The 21,321-nt window shown below is 37.3% G+C and overlaps 1 protein-coding gene across 1 annotated transcript in view; it reads left to right on the top strand.

Moving 5' to 3' along the window:
- The window catches only part of LOC137954950 (uncharacterized), a 57,392-nt gene extending 50,043 nt beyond the window's left edge, over positions 1-7,349 (top strand). The window contains exons 2-3 of the mRNA XM_068801842.1: positions 5,577-6,261; positions 6,315-7,349. Of these exons, the coding sequence (XP_068657943.1) occupies positions 5,577-6,261; positions 6,315-7,349 (1,720 nt within the window). The remainder of the gene's footprint in view (positions 1-5,576; positions 6,262-6,314) is intronic.
- The last annotated feature ends 13,972 nt before the right edge of the window (positions 7,350-21,321 follow it).

Below are 21,321 nucleotides of genomic sequence, written 5' to 3' on the forward strand. Positions count from 1 at the left end.
ATACTTCCAAAAAGTATCTGTGATTATTAAGGATAGGCAATAAGTGGGTTGCTTGGCTCTGGTAAATATCCAACCACTTGAGAATTTGATTTTTTCTACTCTTTGAAATTTTGGGATCATTTGGTCCACTTGCATTCTCAACATGATTCCAGCATGCCTGTCCACCACACTTAAAGCATGTTAGGATCCGTTAGAAGTCCCTTTCCTATAAAATTCCACCAAGCTTAATATTAGGGGTTGTACAAATGGAATTTCCTAAACATGGATAACTAAACCTTGGAGTTCATTTTTTTAGTGCGTGAAATAATTTTCAAATTCTTTTTTGCATACATGGACTCTATAATTTTCATTTAATAAGCCTTATATCTTTTTTCTTTGCGAGAAAAATGGGGGAGTGAAAACTCAAGTTTGGATCTGAAAGCAAATTTGAACATCCAAAATGGAAATGCTCAAATGCTGAGAGAGATAGTTCCAAAAAGTATCTGTGATTTTTAAGGATAGGCAAAAAGTGGTTGTTTGGCTTTGGTAAATATCCAACCACTCTAGAATTTGATTTTTTCTACTCCTTGAAATTTTGCGATCATTAGGTCCACTTGCATCCTCATCATGTTTCTGGCATGCATATCTACCACACTTAAAGCATGTTAGGATCAGTTAGAAGTCCCTTTCCTATAAAATTCCACCAAGATTATTATTAGGGGTTGTACTAGTGGAATTTCCCAAACACGGATAACAAAACCTTCGAGTTCATTTTTAGTGCGTGAAATAATTTTCAAATTTTTTTTTGCTTACGTGGACTCTAAAATTTTCATTTTGCTATGCCTCATATCTTTTTTGTTTACGAGAAAAATGGGGGAGTGAAAACTCAAGTTTGGATCTGAAAAAAAATTTGAACATCCAAAATGGAAATGCACAAATGCTGAGAGAGATACTTCCAAAAAGTATCTGTGATTATTAAGGATAGGCAAAAAGTGGGTTGTTTGGCTCTGGTGAATATCCAACAACTTGAGAATTTAATTTTTTCTACTCCTTGAAATTTTGGGATCATTTGGTCCACTTGCATCCTCAACATGATTCCAGCATGCCGGTCCACCACACTTAAAGCATGTTAGGATCATTTAGAAGTCCCTTTCCTATAAAATTCCACCAAGCTTAATATTAGGGGTTGTACAAATGGAATTTCCCAAACATGGATAACTAATCCTTGGAGTTCATTTTTAGTGCGTGAAATAATTTTCAAATTCTTTTTTGCATACATGGACTCTAAAATTTTCATTTAATAGGCCTTCTATCTTTTTTCTTTACGAGAAAAATGGGGGAGTGAAAACTCAAGGTTGGATATGAAAGCAAATTTGAACATCCAAAATGGAAATGCCCAAATGCTGAGAGAGATAGTTCCAAAAAGTATCTGTGATTTTTAAGGATAGGCAAAAAGTGGGTTGTTTGGCTCTTGCATGTTAGGATTAGTTTGAAGTCCATTTCCTCTAAAATTCCACCAAGCTTATTAGTAGCGGTTGTACTAGTGGAATTTCCCAATCATGGATAACAAAACCTTGGAGCTCATTTTTAGTCCGTGAAATAATTTTCAACTTTTTTTTTTGCATACATGGACTCTACAATTTTCATTTTATTATTATGCCTTATATCTTTTTTTTACGAGAAAAATAGGGCAGTGAAAACTCAAGTTTGGATCTGAAAACAAATTTGAACATCCAAAACGGAAATGCACAAATGCTGAGAGAGATAGTTCCAAAAAAGTATCTATGATTTTTAAGGATAGGCAAAAAGTGGGTTGTTTGGCTCTTGTAAAATATCCAACCACTCGAGAATTTGATTTTTTCTACTCCTTGAAATTTTTGGATCATTAGGTCCACTTGCATCCCCAACATGTTTCTGGCATGGATATCCACCACACTTCAAGCATGTTAGGAACAGTTAGAAGACCCTTTCCTATAAAATTCACCCAAGCTTATTATTAGGGGTTGTACTAGCTGAATTTCCCAAATATGGATAACAAAACCATGGAGTTCATTTTTAGTGCGTGAAATAATTTTCAAATTCTTTTTTGCATACATGGACTCTAAAATTTTCATTTTGTTATGCCTTATATCTTTTTTGTTTACGAGAAAAATGGGGGAGTGAAAATTCAAGTTTGGATCTGAAAAGAAATTTGAACATCCAAAATGGAAATGCATAAATGCTGAGAGAGATAGTTCCAAAAAGTATATGTGATTTTTAAGGATAGGCAAATAGGGGTTGTTTGGCTCTGGTAAATTTCCAACCACTTGAGAATTTGATTTTTTCTACTCCTTGAAATTTTTGGATCATTAGGTCCACTTGCATCCTCATCATCTTTCCAGCATGCATATCCACCACACTTAAAGCATGTTAGGATCAGTTAGAAGTTCCTTTCCTATAAAATTCCACCAAGCTTAATATTAGGGGTTGTACTAGTGGAATTTCCCAAACATGGATAACAAAACCTCTTATTTCATTTTTTTAGTGCGTGAAATAATTTTCAAATTATTTTTTTCATACATGGACTCTAAAATTTTCATTTAATAAGCCTTATATCTTTTTACTTTACGAGAAAAATGGGGGAGTGAAAACTCAAGTTTCGATCTAAAAACAAATTTGAACATCCAAAATGGAAATGCACAAATGCTGAGAGACATACTTCCAAAAAGTATCTATGATTATTAAGGATAGGCAAAAATTTGGTTGTTTGGCTCTGGTAAATATCCAACCACTTGAGAATTTGATTTTTTCTACTCCTAGAAATTTTGGGATCATTTGGTCCACTTGCATCCTCAACATGATTCCAGCATGCCTGTCCACCACACTTAAAGCATGTTAGGATCAGTTAGAAGTCCGTATCCTATAAAATTCCACCAAGCTTAATATTAGGGGTTGTACAAGTGGAATTTCCCAAACATGGCTAACAAAACCTTCGAGTTCATTTTTAGTGCGTGAAATAATTTTTAATTTTTTTTTTGAATACATGGACTCTAAATTTTTCATTTTGTTATGCCTTATATCTTTTTTGTTTATGGGAAAAATGGGGGAGTGAAAACTCAAGTTTGGATCTGAAAACAAATTTGAACATCCAAAATGGAAATGCACAAATGCTGAGAGAGATAGTTCCAAAAAGTATCTGTGGGTTTTAAGGATTGGGAAAAAGTGGGTTGTTTGGCTCTAGTAAATATCCAACCACTTGAGAATTTGATTTTTTCCACTCCTTGAAATTGTTGGATCATTAGGTCCACTTGCATCCTCAACATGTTTCTGGCATGGATTTCCACCACACTTAAAGCATGTTAGGATCAGTTAGAAGCCCCTTTCCTCTAAAATTCCACCAAGCTTATTATTAGCGGTTGTACTAGTGGAATTTCCCAATCATGGATAACAAAACCTTGGAGTTTATTTTTTGTGCGTGAAATAATTTTCAACTTTTTTTTTGCATACATGGACTCTACAATTTTCATTTTGTAGCCTTATATCTTTTTTTTACGAGAAAAATGGGGGAGTGAAAACTCAAGTTTGGATCTGAAAAAAAATTTGAACATCCAAAATGGAAATGCACGAATGCTGAGAGAGATAGTACCAAAAAAGTATCTGAGATTTTTAAGGATAGGCAAAAAGTGGGTTGTTTGGCTCAAGTAAATATCCAACCACTTGAGAATTTGATTTTTTCTACTCCTCGAAATTTTTGGATCATTAGGTCCACTTGCATCCTCAACATGTTTCTGGCATGGATATCCACCACACTTGAAGAATGTTAGGATCAGTTAGAAGACCCTTTCCTATAAAACTTACCCAAGCTTATTATTAGGGATTGTACTAGCTGAATTTCCCAAATATGGATAACAAAACCTTGGAGTTCATTTTTAGTGCGTGAAATAATTTTAGAATTCTTTTTTGCATACATGGACTCTAAAATTTTCATTTTGTTATGCCTTATATCTATTTTGTTTACGAGAAAAGTGGGGGACTGAAAATTCAAGTTTGGATCAGAAAAGAAATTTGAACATCCAATATGGAAATGCACAAATGCTGAGAGAGATAGTTCCAAAAAGTATCTGTGATTTTTAAAGATAGGTAATATTGGGTTGTTTGGCTCTGGTAAATTTCCAACCACACTAGAATTTGATTTTTTCTACTCGAAATTTTTGGATCATTAGGTCCACTTGCATCCTCATTATCTTTCCAGCATGCATATCCACCGCACTTAAAGCAAGTTAGGATCAGTTAGAAGTCCATTATCTCTAAAATTCCACCAAGCTTATTATTAGCGGTTGTACTAGTGGAATTTCCCAAACATGGATCATAAAACCTTGGAGTTCATTTTTAGTGCGTGAAATAATTTTCAACTTTGTTTTTTGCATACATGGACTCTAAAATTTTCATTTTGTTATGCCTTATATCTTTTTTGTTTACGAGAAAAATGGGGAAGTGAAAACTCAAGTTTGGATCTGAATACAAATTTTAACATCCAAAATGGAAATGCACAAATGCTGAGGGAGATAGTTCCAAAAAGTATCAGTGATTTTTAAGGATAGGCAAAAAGTGGGTTGTTTATCTCTGGTAAACATCCAACCACTTGAGAATTTGATTTTTTCTTCTCCTTGAAATTTTTTGATAATTACGTCCACTTGCATCCTCAACATGTTTCTGGCATGCATATCCACAACACTTCAAGCATTTTAGGATCAGTTAGAAGTCCCTTTCCTATAAAATTCCACCAAGCTTATTATTAGGGGTTGTACTAGTGGAATTTCCCAAACATGGATAACAAAACCTTGGAGTTCATTTTTAGTGCGTGAAATAATTTTCAAATTTTTTTTTGCATACATGGACTCTAAAATTTTCATTTTGTTATGCCCTAAATCTTTTTTGTTTACGAAAAAAATGGGGGAGTGAACACTCAAGTTTGGATCTGAAATCAAATTTGAAGATCCAAAATGGAAATGCACAAATGCTGAGTGAGGTAGTTCCAAAAAGTATCTGTGATTTTTAAGGATAGGCAAAAAGTGGGATGTTTCGCTCTAGTAAATATCCAACCACTTGAGAATTTGATTTTTTCTACTCCTTGAAGTTTTTGGATCATTAGGTCCACTTGCATCCTCAACATGTTTCTGGCATCCATATCCACCGCACTTAAAGCATGTTAGGATCAGTTAGAAATCCCTTTCCTATAAAATTCCACCAAGCTCATTATTAGCGGTTGTACTAGTGGAATTTCCCAAACATGGAAAACAAAACCTTGGAGTTAATTTTTAGTGCGTGAAATAATTTTCACCTTTGTTTTTTGCATACATGGACTCTAAAATTTTCATTTTGTTATGCCTTATATCTTTTTTTTTTACGAGAAAAATGGGGGAGTTAAACTCAGGTTTGGATCTGAAAACAAATTTGAACATCGAAAATGGAAATGCACAAATGCTGAGAGAGATAGTTCCAAAAAGTATCTGTGATTTTTAAGGATAGGAAAAAAGTGGAGAAGATGCTTCAAGAGACAATGAACAACTAAGTGATGTTAACTTTCATTTTTCTACTCTTGAACATCGTTTGAACAGTGTTGAAAACCTTTGTACGAACTGGGAGGAGTTCGTTCAAAGGACGATTGAGGAGCATCAGCCAACTCCGAATTGGCTAAGAGGATTTGAGGAGGACGTCCATTCTGCCATGGCTGTCATGAGAGTGGAGATGGAACGATTGAGGAAGTACGTCAAAGACCTCACTGGAGAGTTGCGGGCTAGACTCTCTTTGTGCGAACTAGCCTTAGCAAATGGAGGGCCTGGTCACACACAAGCAAAGATAAAGGTGCCTGAACCAAAGTCTTTCAGTGGAAAGAGAGACGCGAAGGTCATAGATATTTTTCTATGGCAAGTGGAGCAATACTTCCATGCGAGCAAGCTCACTGACGAGCAAGATAAGGTTAGTACGGCTGCCATGTTCTTGTCTGATGATATTGTTCTTTGGTGGAGAAGACGCATGGGAGATGAGCAAGAGGGAGAGGACCCCATCCACACTTGGCAAGATTTCAAGAGGGAGTTGCGGAGGCAATTCTTTCCGGAGGATGTCGAGTACCAAGCAAGGAAGGAACTTCATGCATTGACACAGAAAGGTACAATTAAAGAGTATGTACAATCCTTCACTTCCCTTATGCTTTGTATTTCCAACATGACGGATGAGGACCGTCTCTTCTCCTTTCTTGCTAGCCTTCGTCCATGGGCTGAGCAAGAATTGAGAAGACGAGAGGTAAAGACACTAGTTTAGCGTTATCTACGACTGAAAAGTTAACCGAATACGAGAGGAGGAATGATTCGGTTAACAAGGTGTCCAAGGAAAATAATGGTAAAAAAAATTTTAAGAAGAAGGAGAAAGGGGAGAAGAAGCCATGGGTAAAAGATACCAAGGCTAGGCCGGAAGAGAAGAAGAGAAGGGACAAACAGAGGAAGAAGGTTCATTGTTTTATATGCGAGGGAGAGCACTATGTGAGGGATTGTCCTAAAAAGAGACTCCTCAATGCTGCTCAAACAGAATCTGACAATGGAGGAATTGAGCCTAGGATGGGTTCTCTAACCCTTCTCAATGCTGCTGTCCGTTCCAAGGAGGAGAAGGTTGCTCTACTTCCGGTAAGACCCTCAAGAGAACTTCTTTTTATAACACTAAAACTTGCTGGACATACTATTAAAGCAATGGTGGACACTGGCACCACCCACAACTTCCTTTCGGAGGAGGAGGCAAGGCGCCTAAGGATACGAGGAGAGAAAGATGGGAGCAAAATGAAAGCCGTAAATTCTGCTGCTTGTGAAGTCCAAGGCATTGCCAAGAATGTCCCGGTGGTGATAGGCAAGTGGGTAGGATTTCTGAATTTTACCATTGTTGGTATGGATGATTTCAAAGTAATTTTGGGAATGGAGTTTTTCACGGTTTGTAGGGCTTTTGTAATGCCACATGTTGGGGTAGTGGGGATTATGGACGAGCAAAGTCCTTGTACTGTTTCTGAAGTTGAAGATGAAAAAAATAAATATTTAATGTTATCAGCCCTCCAGCTTAAGAAAGGTCTTAAGCAGGGTTGTTCTACTTACATTGATTCTTTTTGTGCTATAGAACAGGTTGAGGCCATGCCTACCCCTAAGGAGATACAAACCATTTTTCATGAGTATAGAGACGTCATGCCGGAACAACTCCCAGCGAGGTTACCACCTAGGAGAGGGGTGGACCATCGCATAGAGCTTGAACCCGGAGCAAGAAAGCCAGCACAAGCACCATATCGAATGGCGCCCAAAGAGTTGGATGAATTGCAAAAACAACTCAGCGAGCTGCTGGATTCGGGTTCATAAAGCCAAGCAAAGCACCTTATGGAGCCCCTATACTGTTTCAGACTAAAAAGGATGGAAGTATGAGACTATGCATCGATTATAGGGTGCTCAACAAGGTAACCATCAAGAACAAGTACCCTATTCCCCTTATTGTTAATCTCTTTGATCAATTGAAGGAGGCAAGAGTTTTCTCCAAGCTGGATTTACGAAGTGGTTATTACCAAGTTCGGATTGCCGAAGGAGACGAGGGGAAGACTACTTGTGTAATGAGATATGGGGCTTATGAGTTCATGGTTATGCCCTTCAGCCTAACCAACACACCAACAACTTTCTACACTCTCATGAACGAGGTATTTTCTGAGTACTTAGACAAATTTGTCGTTGTGTATTTGGATGATATTGTGGTGTATAGCAAGAGTATGGAAGAGCACAAAGAACACCTTCGAAAAGTGTTCAAGAAATTGAGACACAATCAACTATATGTCAAGAAAGAGAAGTGTTCCTTTGGGTTGCAAGAGGTGTCCTTTCTTGGACATTGGATAGGGGAAGGACGGATATGGATGTACAGCAAGAAGGTGGAGGTTGTGCGTGATTGGTCTATCCCTACCAAGGTGCGTGAGCTTAGAAGTTTTCTTGGCTTGGCAAACTATTATAGGAGGTTTATCAAGGGTTTCTCAGCTATAGCAGCCCCCTTGACCGATCTCCTAAAGAAGGACCAAAAATGGCGATGGACGGACTCATGCCAAAGAGCATTCCAGCGGCTGAAGGATACCATGATGGTTGAACCAGTGCTTCACCTTGCTGATTTCAGCAAGCCATTTGAGGTACATACCGATGCCTCAAATTATGCCATTGGGGGTGTGCTAGAACAAGAAGGACACCCAGTCGCTTATGAGAGTAGAAAACTCAATGAAACTGAGCAACGGTACACTGTACAAGAAAGAGAAATGATGGCGGTAGTGCATTATTTACGTCTTCGGAGGCACTATCTTTTAGGCTCCAAATTTATTGTAAGAACTGGCAATGTTGCTTCTAGTTACTTTCTTACACAAAAAAAGCTCAGTCCAAAACAGGCCCGGTGGCAAGATTTCTTGGCCGAGTTTGATTTTGAGATGATGTACAAGGCGGGGAAGGCCAATGGTGCTGCCGACGCACTGAGCAGGAAGGTGGACGCACCTAACTCTTATGAGGAAGAGACCAGCCAGAGCTTAGCGCACATGGCGCAGCAAGCACCAACATCATACACGCTACGGCAGAGGAGAAGACGTGTGCGGCTGAAACCCAGCATACCGCAACAGCCGGTACTTGCTTCACGCGCACCACGCACGGTGCGGTAGCAGCTGGACAGGAAGAGGCGCGCAGTGCGAGCGTAGGCAGAAGAGATATGTGCTTTGCGCAAGGCAAGCGCGCACGCAGGGAGGACCATCTTGGCGCAGAAATAGAAGATGGGACTTTGCGATTACAAGCCTTAGCAGCAATTACACAGGTTGGTACATCGTTGCTAGACAAGATTCGCATTGGAATACGCCAAGATGCCCAGGCTTACAACATTGTACAAGCTGCTGCCTTGGGCGAGGCGAGAAGATTCTGGCTTGACGACTGATTGCTCAAGACCAAAGGTAATCGATTTTATGTGCCTAAGTACGATAACCTACGGCGTGACCTCTTGAGGTAATGCCATGATACCTTATGGGCAGGACATCCAGGTCAAAGAAGGACGTTGGCCTTGTTGTCTGGCAAGTATTATTGGCCAGACATGGAGAATGGTGTGGAGGAGTTTGTGCGCACATGTCTTATTTGTCAACAAGATAAGATCGAACAACGCAAGCCGAGGGGTTTGCTACAGCCCTTACCTATTCCAAAGCGGCCGTGGGAGTCTGTTTCAATGGACTTCATCTCTGGATTACGTAAGAAAGATGGACTGGCATCTATCATGGTGGTGGTAGACAGATTTACGAAGTATGGTACATTCGTAGCAGTGCCAAGTGATTGTACAGCAGACGGAGCAGCTAGAGCTTTCATGGCACATGTGGTGAAGCATTGGGGTTTGCCCACAACGATCATTAGTGATCGTGACCCCAGATTCACGGGAAAATTCTGGACCGAGTTATTCAAACTAATGGGAACATCTCTATGTTTTTCCACTAGTTTTCATCCTCAAAGTGACGGCCAAACCGAGTGGGTAAATGCTTTGTTAGAACAATACTTACCCCATTTTGTTTCCGCAAATCAGAAAAACTGGCCAGACTTGTTAGACGTGGCCCAGTTTTCATACAATTTGTAGAAATCGGAATCAACCGGGCACAGTCCTTTCGAGTTGGCGACAGGACGACAGCCTTTGGCTCCCATAGGTCTCTTTCCAGACACTTCACGGAAAAGTCCAGTAGCTCATCAGCTGGCGAAGAGGTGGAAAGAGAAAGTGGAGCTGGCCTGGGTCTTATTGCATAAGGCAGCTAAAAAGATGAAGAAGCATGCTGATTTGAAGAGGAGGGAGTCTTCGTTCAATATCGGTGACCAGGTCCTTCTCAAACTCAGACCTGAGCAATTTCGTCACCTAAGAAGCAAGAACAAAGGTCTTTTGAAGAAATATGAAGGACCCTTCCCTATCATTGAACGTGTGGGCAACCTCGCCTACAAATTGCAGCTGCCAAAAAGGTTTAAGTTCCACAACGTTTTTCATGTATCAAACCTTAAACCTTATTTTGAAGACCCGGACCCGGAGAGAATAGTTGACCCAAGAGCTCCCATGGATATATCTACTACCTTTGACAATAAGGTAGAGTATATTATTGCAGACCGAGAGGAACGCCAAAGGGGCAAGCCCCGGAGGACGTAATACTTGGTTAAGTGGCTGGGTCAACCAAAAAGCAAGGTAACATGGCAAGATTCTGCCGAGTTATGGCAGTTCGAAAAGGAGGTAGCCGACTATCGCCAGGGGTTGCAGACAAGGGCGTCTGCCTTATGGCGGTGGGAGTATGAGCCGGAGGATGAAGCCATGGTGTGGCCAGACACCAAGGCAAAAGACTGTGCAAGTCCAGTGCACAGCAATAGCAGCAACGGCCAAGGCCAAGTGCAAAGGCACGGCCCAGAGGGGCGCACACATATGGCTGGCCCGGCATGAGCTGTAGCAAAGGAAGACACACTCGAGCTTGCCAAATGGATGGCCAAGCAACAAGGTGCACAACAACCCCAGCAGCCAGCCCAGACACAAGGCAGCACGCCAACAGAGAGTGCTGGCGGGGCGAAATGGGGTTGCTGGCGCCCATAGAGTCCTGGCGGGGCGAAATGGGGTTGCTGGCGCCAAGAGAGTCCTGGCGGGGCGAAATGGGGTTGCTGGCGCCCATAGAGTCCTGGCGGGACGAAATGGGGTTGCTGGCTCCAAGAGAGTCCTGGCGGGGCGAAATGGGGTTGTTGGTGCCCATAGAGTCCTGGCGAGGCAAAATGGGGTTGCTGGCGCCAACAGAGTCCTAGCGGGGCGAAATGCGATTTCCAGGAGTCCTGCGCCAGTAGGACTCCAGGCGCCAGGCGCCAGGCGCGCGCCAACAGAGTCCTGGCGGGGCGAAATGTGGTTACTGGCGCCAACAGAGTCCTGGCGGGGCGAAATGGGGTTTCCAGGAGTCCGTTTGGCTCTGGTATATCCAACCACTAGAGAATTTGATTTTTTTTTCGCTTTGATATTTTTTGATCATTAGGTCCACTTGCATCCTGAACATGTTTCTGGCATGCATATCCATCACACTTCAAGCATGTTAGGATCAGTTAGTAGTCCCTTTCCTATAAAATTCCACCAAACTTATTATTAGGGGTAGTACTAATGGCTTTTCCCAAACATGGCTCACAAAACCTTGAATTTTTTTTTTAGTACATGAAATAATTTTGAAATTTTTTTTGCATACATGGACTCTAAAATTTTCATTTTGTTATGCCTTATATCTTTTTTTTTTTTACGAGAAAAATGCTAGAGTGAAAACTCAAGTTTGGAACTGAAAACAAATTTGAACATCCAAAATGGAAATGCACAAATGCTGAGAGAGATAGTTCCAAAAAGTATCTGTGATTTTTAAGGATAGGCAAAAAGTGGGTTGTTTGGCTCTGGTAAATGTCCAGCCATTTGAGAAATTGATTTTTTCTACTCCTTGAAATTTTTAGATCATTAGGTCCACTTGCATCCTTAACATGTTTCTTGCACGCATATCCACCACACTTAAAGCATGGTAGGATCAGTTAGAAGTCCCTTTCCTATAAAATTCCACCAAGCTTATTATTAGGGATTGTACTAGTGGAATTTCCCAAACAAGGATAACAAAACCATGGAGTTAATTTTTTGTACGTGAAATAATTTTCAAACTCTTTTCTGCGTTCATGGACTCTAAAATTTTCATTTTGTTATGCCTTATATCTTTTTTCTTTACGAGAAAAATGGGGGAGTGAAAACTCAAGTTTGGATCTGAAATGAAATTTGAACATCCAAAATGGAAATGCACAAATGCTGAGAGAGATAGTTCCAAAAAGTATCTGTGATTTTTTAGGATAGGCAAAAACTGGGTTGTTCGGCTCTAGTAAATATCCAACCACTTGAGAATTTGATTTTTTCTACTCCTTGAAATTTTTGGATCATTAGGTCCACTCTCATCCCTATAATGTTTCTGGCATGCATATCCACCACACTTAAAGCATGTTAGGATCAGTTAGAAGTCCCTTTCCTATACAATTCCACAAGCTTATTATTAGGGGTTGTACTAGTGGAATTTCCCAAACATGGATAACAAAACTTGGAGTTCAGGTTTTTAGTGCGTGAAATAATTTTCAAATTTTTTTCGCATACATTGACTCTAAAATTTTCATTTTTTTATGCCTTATATCTTTTTTCTTTAAGAGAAAAATGGGGGAGTGAAAACTCAAGTTTGGATCTGAAAACAAATTTGAACATCCAAAATGGAAATGCACAAATGGTGAGAGAGATAGTTCCAAAAATTATCTGTGACTTTTAAGGATAGGCAAAAAGTGGGTTGTTTGGCTCTTGCAAATATCCAACCACTTGAGAATTTGATTTTTTCTACTCCTAGAAATTTTTGGATCATTAGGTGCACTTGCATCCTCAACATCTTTCTGGCATGCATATCCACCACACTTAAAGCAAGTTAGGATCAGTTAGAAGTCCCTTTCCTATAAAATTCCACCAGGCTTATTATTGGGGGTTGTACTAGAGAAATTTTCCAAACATGGATAACAAAACCTCGGAGTTCATTTTTAGTGCGGGAAATAATTTTCATATTTTTTTTGCATACATGGACTCTAAAATTTTCATTTTGTTATGCCTTATATCTTTTATGTTTTCAAGAAAAATAGGGGAGTGAAACTCAAGTTTGGATCTGAAAACAAATTTGAACATCCAAAAAATGCTGAGAGAGATAGTTCCAAAAAGTATATTTGATTTTTAAGGACAGGCAAAAAGTGGGTTGTTTGGCTCGGGAAAATATCCAACCACTTTAGAATTTGATTTTTTCTACTCCTTGAAATTTTTGGATCATTAGGTCCACTTGCATCCTCAACATCTTTCTGGCATGCATATCCACCACACTTAAAGCATGTTAGGATCAGTTAGAAGTCCCTTTCCAATAAAATTCCACCAGGCTTATTATTGGGGGTTGTACTAGAGAAATTTTCCAAACATGGATAACAAAACCTTGGAGTTCATTTTTAGAGCGGGAAATAATTTTCATATTTTTTTTGCATACATGGACTCTAAAATTTTCATTTTGTTATTCCTTATATCTTTTATGTTTAAAAGAAAAATGGGGGAGTGAAACTCAAGTTTGGATCTGAAAACAAATTTGAACATCCAAAATGGAAATGCACAAATGCTGAGAGAGATAGTTCAAAAAAGTATCTGTGATTTTTTAGGATAGGCAAAAAGTGGGTTTTTTGGCTCTGGTAAATTTCCAACCAGTTGAGAATTTGATTTTTTCTACTGCTAGAAATTTTTGGATCATTAGGTCCACTTGCTTCCTCAACATGTTTCTGGCATGCATATCCAACATACTTAATGCAAGTTAGGATCAGTTAGAAGTCCCTTTCCTATAAAATTCCTCCAAGTTTATTATTAGGGGTGGTACTAGTGGAATTTCCCAAACAAGGATAATAAAACCTTGGAGTCCATTTTTAGTGCACGAAATAATTTTCAATTTTTTTTTGCATACATGGACTCTAAAATTTTCAGTTTGTTATGCCTTATATCTTATTTGTATACGAGAAAAATGGGGGAGTGAAAACTCAAGTTTGGATCTAAAAAAAAATTTGAACATCCAAAAAATGCTGAGAGAGATAGTTCCAAAAAGTATCTGTGATTTTTAAGGATAGGCAAAAAGTGGGTTGTTTGGCTCTGGTAAATATCCAACCACTAGAGAATTTGATTATTTCTACTCCTTGAAATTTTTGAATCATTTGGTCCACTTGCATCCTCAACAAGCTTCTAGCATGCATATCCATCACACTTAAAGCATGTTAGGATCAGTTAGAAGTCCCTTTCCTATAAAATTTCATCAGGCTTATTATTAGGGGTTGTACTAGTGGAATTTCCCAAACATGGATAACAAAACCTTGGAGTTCATTTTTAGTGCATGAAATAATTTTCAAATTTTTTTTGCAAAGATGGATTCTGAAATTTTCATTTTGTTATGCCTTATATCTTTTTTGTTTACGAGAAAAAAGGGGAATGAAAACTCAAGTTTGGATATGAAAACAAATTTGGACATCCAAAATGGAATTGCACAAATTCTGAGAGAGATAGTTCCAAAAAGTATGTATGATTTTTAAGGAAAGCCAAAAAGTGGGTTGTTTGGCTCTGGTAAATATCCAACCACTTGAGAATTTGATTTTTTCCACTCCTTGAAATTTTTGGATCATTAGGTCCACTTGCATCCTCAACATGTTTCTAGCATGTATAACCTCCACACTTAAAGCATGTTAGGATCAGTTAGACGTCCCTTTCCTATAAAATTCCACCAAGCTTATTATTAGCAGTTGTACTAGTGGAATTTCACAAACATGGATAACAAAACCTTGGAGTTCATTTTTAATGCGTGAAGTAATTTTCAAATTTTTTTTGCATACATGGACTCTAAAATTTTCAATTTGTTATCCCTTATATCTTTTTTGTTTTGGAGAAAAATGGGGGAGTGAAAACTCAAGTTTGGATCTAAAAACAAATTTGAACATCCAAAAAATGTTGAGAGAGATAGTTCCAAAAAGTATCTGTAATTTTTAAAGATAGGCAAAAAGTCGGTTGTTTGGCTCTGGTAAATATCCAACCACTTGAGAATTTGATTTTTTCTACTCCCTGAAATTTTCTGATGATTAGGTCCACTTGCAACCACAACATGTTTCTGGCATGCATATCCACCACACTTAAAGCACGTTAGGATCAGTTAGAAGTCCCTTTCCTGTAAAATTCCACCAAGCTTATTATTAGGGGTTGTACTAGTGGAATTTCCGAACCATGGATAACAAAACCTTGGAGTTCATTTTTAGTGCATGATATAATTTTTACATTTTTTTTTTGCATAGATGGACTCTAATATTTTTGATTTTGTTATGCCTTATATCTTTTTTGTTTACAAGAAAAAATGGGGGAGTGAAAACTCAACTTTGGATCTGGAAACAAATTTGAACATCCAAAATGGAAATGCACAAATGCTGAGAGAGATAGTTCCAAAAAGTATCTGTGATTTTTAAGGATAGGCAAAAAGTGGGTTGTTTGGCTCTGGTGAATATCCAACCACTTGAGAATTTGATTTTTTCTACTCGAAATTTTTGGATCGTTAGGTCCACTTGCTTCCTCAAAATGTTTCTGGCGGGCATTTCCACCACACTTAAAGCATGTTAGGATCTGTTAGAAGTCCCTGTCCTATAAAGTTCCACCAAGCTTATTATGAGGGTTGGACTAGTGGAATTTCCAAAACATGGATAACAAAACCTAGGAGTTCATTTTTAGTGTGTGAAATAATTTTCAAATTTTTTTTGCATACATGGACTCTAAAATTTTCATTTTGTTATGCCTTATATCTTTTTTGTTTACGAGAAAAATGAGCGAGTGAAGACTCAAGTTTGGATCTGAAAACAAATTTGAACATCCAAAATGGAAATGCACAAATGCTGAGAGAGATAGTTCCAAAAACTATCTGTGATTTTTAAGAATAGGCAAAAAGTGGGTTGTTTGGCTCTCGTAAATATCCAACTACTTGGGGATATGATTTTTTCTACTTCTTGAAATTTTTGGATCATTAGGTCCACTCTCATCCCTAACATGTTTCTGGCATGCATATCCGCCACACTTAAAGCATGTTAGGATCAGTTAGAAGTGCATTTTCCTATAAAATTCCACCAAGCTTATTATTAGGGGTTGTACTAGTGGAATTTCCCAAATTTGGATAACAAAACCTTGGAGTTCATTTTTAGTGCGTGAAATAATTTTAAAATTTTTTTTGCATACATGGACTCTAAAATTTTCATTTTGTTATGCCTTATATCTTTTTTGTTTACGAGAAAAATCGGGGAGGGAAAACTCAAGTTTGGATCTAAAACCAAATTTGAACATCCAAAATGGAAATGCACAATTCGTGAGAGAGATAGTTTCAAAAAGTATCTATGATTTTTAAGGATAAGCAAAAAGTGGGTTGTTTGGCTCTGGTAAATATCCAACCACTTGAGAATTTGATTTTTTCTACTCCCTGAAAATTTTGGATTATTAGGTCCACTTGCAACCACAACATGTTTCTGGCATGCATATTCACCACACTTAATGCAAGTTTGGATCAGTTAGAAGTCCTTTTCCTATAAAATTCCACCAAGCTTGTTATTAGGGGTTGTACTATTGGAATTTCGCAAACATGGATAACAAAACCTTGGAGTTCATTTTTAGTGCGTGAAATAATTTTCAAATTTTTTTTGCAAACAATGACTCTAAAATTTTCATTTTGTTATGTCTTATATCTTCTTTGTAAATGAGAAAAATGGGGGAGTGAAAACACAAGTTTGGATCTGAAAACAAATTTGAACATCCAAAAAATGCTGAGAGAGTTGGTTCCAAAAAGTATCTATGATTTTTAAGGATAGGCAAAAAGTGGGTTGTTTAGCTCTGGTAAATATCCAACCACTTGAGAATTTGATTTTTTCTAGTCCATGAAATTTTAGGATCATTAGGTCCACTTGCATCCTCAACATGTTTCTGGCATGGATATCCACCACACTTAAAGCATGTTAGGATCACATAGAAGTCCCTTTCCTATAAAATTCCACCAAGCTTATTATTAGGGGTTGTACTAGTGGAATTTCCCAAACATGGATAACAAAACCTTGGAGTTCATTTTCAGTGCATGAAATAATTTTCAATTTTTTTTTTGCATACATGGACTCTAAAATTTTCATTTTGTAATGCCTTAAATATTTTTTGTTTACGAGAAAAATGGGGGAGTGAAAACACATGTTTGGATCTGAAAACAAATTTGACCATCCAAAAACTGCTGAGAGAGGTAGTTCCAAAAAGTATCTGTGATTTTTTAGAATAGGCAAAAAGTGGGTTGTTTGGCTTCGGTAAATATCCAACCACTAGAGAATTTGATTATTTCTTCTCCTTGAAATTTTTGAATCATTTGGTCCACTTGTGTCCTCAAAACGTTTCTGGCATGCATATCCATCACACTTAAAGCATGTTAGGATCAGTTAGAAGTCCCTTTCCTATAAAATTCAACCAAGCTTATTATCAGGGGTAGTATTAGTGGAATTTCCCAAACATGGATAACAAAACCTTGGAGTTCATTTTTAGTGCGTGAAATAATTTTCAAATTTATTTTGCATACATGGACTCCTAAATTTTCATTTGGTTATGCCTTATATCTTTTTTGTTTACGAGAAAAATGGGCGAGTGAAAACTCAAGTTTGGATCTGAAAACAAATTTGAACATCCAAATTGGAAATGCACAATTGGTCAGAGAGATAGTTCCAAAAGGTATCTATAATTTTTAAGGATAGGCAAAAAGTGGGTTGTTTGGCTCTAGTAAATATCCATCCACTTGAGAATTTGATTTTTTCAACTCCTTGAAAGTTTTGGATCATTAGGTCCACTTTCATCCTCAACATGTTTCTGGCACGCATAACCACCACAATTAAAGCATGTTAGAATCAGTTAGAAGTCCCTTTCCTATAAAATTCCACCAAGCTTATTATTAGGGGTTGTACTAGTGGAATTTCCCAAACATGGATAACAAAACCTAGGAGTTCATTTTTAAAGCGTGAAATAATTTTCAAATTTTTTTGCATATATGGACTCAAAAATTTTCATTTTGTTATGCCTTATATCTTTTTTTTTACGAGAAAAATGGGCGAGTGACAACTCCGGTTTGCATCTGAAAACAAATTTGAACATCCAAAAAATGCTGAGAGAGATAGTTCAAAAAAGTATCTGTGATTTCTAAGGATAGGCAAAAAGTGGGTTGTTTGGCTCTGCTAAATATCCAACCACTTGAGAATTTGATTTTTTCTACTCCTTGAAATTTTTCGTTCATTTGGTCCACTTGAATCCTCAACATGTTTCTGGCATGTATATCCACCACACTTAAAGCATGTTAGGATCAGTTAGAAGTCCCTTTCCTATAAATTTCCAGCAAACTTATTATTAGGGGTTGTACTAGTGGAATTTCCCAAACATCGATAACAAAACCTTGGAGTTCATTTTTAGTGTGTGAAATAATTTTCAAATTTTTTTTTGCATACATGGATTCTAAAATTTTCATTTTGTAATGCCTTTTATATTTTTTGTTTACGAGAAAAATGGGGCAGTGAAAACTCAAGTTTGGATCTGAAATCAAATTTGAACCTGCAAAAAATGCTGAGAGAGATAGTTCCAAAAAGTATCTGTGATTTTTAAGGATAAGCAAAAAGTGGGTTGTTTGGTTCTTGTAAATATCACACCACTAGAGAATTTGATTATTTCTACTCCTTGAAATTTTTGAATAATTTGGTCCACTTGCATCCTCAACAAGTTTCTGGCATGCATATCCATCACACTTAAAGCATGTTAGGATCAGTTAGAAGTCCCATTGCTATAAAATTCCACCAAGCTTATTATTAGGGGTTGTACTAGTGGAAGTTCCCAAACATGGATAACAAAACCTTGGAGTTCATTTTTAGTGCATGAAATAATTTTAAAATTTCCCATGCATACATAGACTCTAAAATTTTCATTTTGTAATGCCTTATATCTTTTTTGTTTACGATAAAAATGGGGGAGTGAAAACACATGGTTGGATCTGAAAACAAATTTGAACATCCAAAAACTGCTGAGAGAGATAGTTCCAAAAAGTATCTGTGATTTTTAAGGATAGGCAAAAAGTGGGTTGTTTGGCTCCGGTAAATATCCAACCACTAGAGAGTTTGATTATTTCAACTTCTTGAAATTTTTGAATCATTTGGTCCACTTGAGTCCTCAAAACGTTTCTGGCGTGCATATCCATCACACTTAAAGCATGTTAGGATCAGCTAGAAGTCGTTTTCCAATAAAATTCCACCAAGCTTATTACTAGGGGTTGTACTAGTGGAATTTCCCAAACATGGATAACAAAACCTTGGAGTTCATTTTTAGTGCGTGAAATAATTTTCAAATTTTTTTTGCATACATGGACTCTAAAATTTTCTTTTTGTTATGCCATATATCTTTTTTTTTTACGAGAAAAATGGGGGTGTGACAACTCAAGTTTGGATCTGAAAACAAATTTGAACATCCAAAAAATGCTGAGAGAGATAGTTCGAAAAAGTATCTGTGATTTCTAAGGATAGGAAAAAAGTGGGTTGTTTGGCTCTGCTAAATATCCAACCACTTGAGAATTTGATTTTTTCCACTCGTTGAAATTTTTGGATCATTAGGTCCACTTGCATCCTCAACATGTTTCTGGCATGCATATCCACCACACTTAAAGCTTGTTAGGATCAGTTAGAAGTCCCTTTCCTATAAAATTCCACCAAACTTATTATTAGGGGTTGTACGAGTGAAATTTCCCAAACATTGATAACAAAACCTTGGAGTTCATTTTTTGTGTGTGAAATAATTTTCAAATTTTTTTTGCATACATGGACTCTAACATTTTCATTTTGTAATGCCTTATATCTTTTTTGTTTATGAGAAAAATGGGGGAGTGAAAACTCAAGTTTGGATCTGAAATCAAATTTGAACATTAAAAAAATGCTGAGAGAGATAGTTCCAAAAAGTATCTGTGATTTTTAAGGATAGGCAAAAAGTGGGTTGTTTGGCTCTAGTAAATATCACGCCACTAGAGAATTTCATTATTTCTACTCGAAATTTTGGATCAATTGCTCCACTTGCATCCTCAACACGTTTCTGGCATGCATATCCATCACACTTAAAGCATGTTAGGATCAGCTAGATGTCCCTTTCCTATAAAATTCCACCAAGCTTATTATTAGGGGTTGTACTAGTGGAATTTCCCAAACATGGATAACAAAACCTTGGAGTTCATTTTTAGTGCATGAAATAATTTTAAAATTTCCCATGCATACATGGACTCTAAAATTTTCATTTTGTAATGCCTTATATCTTTTTTATTTATGAGAAAAATGGGGGGAGTGAAAACACATGTTTGGATCTGAAAACAAATTTGAACATCCAAAAACTGCTAAGAGAGATAGTTCCAAAAAGTATCTGTGATTTTTAAGGATAGGCAAAAAGTGGGTTGTTTGGCTCCGGTAAATATCAAACCACTAGAGAATTTGATTATTTCAACTCCTTGAAATTTTTGAATCATTTTGCCAATTTGAGTCCTCAAAACGTTTCTGGCATGCATATCCATCACACTTAAAGCATGTTAGGATCAGTTAGAAGTCGCTTTCCTATAAAATTCCACCAAGCTTATTATTAGGGGTTGTACTAGTGGAATTTCCCAAACAAGGATAATAAAACCTTGGAGTTCATTTTTAGTGCATGAAATAATTTTAAAATTTCCCATGCATACATGGACTCTAAAATTTTCATTTTGTAATGCCTTATATCTTTTTTGTTTACTAGAAAAATGGGGGAGTGAAAACTCAAGTTTGGATCTAAAAACAAATCTGAACATCCAAAAGGGAAATGCACAATTGGTGAGAGAGATAGTTCCAAAAAGAATCTATGATTTTTAAGGATAGGCAAAAAGTGGGTTGTTTGGCTCTGGTAAAAATCCAACCACTTGAGAATTTGATTTTTTCTAGTCCTTGAAAGTTTTGGATCATTAGGTCCACTTGCATCCTGAAGATGTTTCTGGCATGCATAACCACCACAGTTAAAGCATGTTAGGATCAGTTAGAAGTCCCTTTTCCTATAAAATTCCACCATGCTTATTATTAGGGGTTGTACTAGTGGAATTTCCCAAACATGGATAACAAAACCTTGGAGTTCATTTTTAGTGCGGGAAATAATTTTCAATTTTTTTTTGCATACATTGACTCTAAAATTTTCATTTTTTTATGCCTTATATCTTTTTTGTTTAGGAGAAAAATGGGGGAGTGAAAACACAAGTTTGGATCTGAAAACAAATCTGAACAACAAAAAAATGCTGAGAGAGATAGTTCCAAAAAGTATCTGTGATTTTTAAGGATAGGCAAAAAGTGGGTTGTTTGGCTCTGGTAAATATCCAACCACTTGAGAATTTTATTTTTTCTACTCGAAATTTTTGGATCATTAGGTCCACTTACATCCTCAACATGTTTCTGGCATGCATATCCACCACACTTAAAGCAAGTTAGGATTAGTCAGTAGTCCCTTTCCTATAAAATTCCACCAAACTTATTATTAGGGGTTGTACTAGTGGAATTTCCCAAACATGGATAACAAAACTTTGGAGTTCATTTTTAGTGGGTGAAATAATTTTCAAATTTTTTTTGCATACATGGACTCTAAAATTTTTATTTTGTAATGCCTTATATCTTTTTTGTTTACGAGAAAAAT

Source organism: Aristolochia californica, unplaced genomic scaffold (genome assembly GCF_029961685.1).
Source record: "Aristolochia californica isolate CCGP_79_NKW_82.1479 unplaced genomic scaffold, dmAriCali1.0.hap1 SCAF_2, whole genome shotgun sequence".
Classification (NCBI taxonomy): Eukaryota; Viridiplantae; Streptophyta; class Magnoliopsida; order Piperales; family Aristolochiaceae; genus Aristolochia; species Aristolochia californica.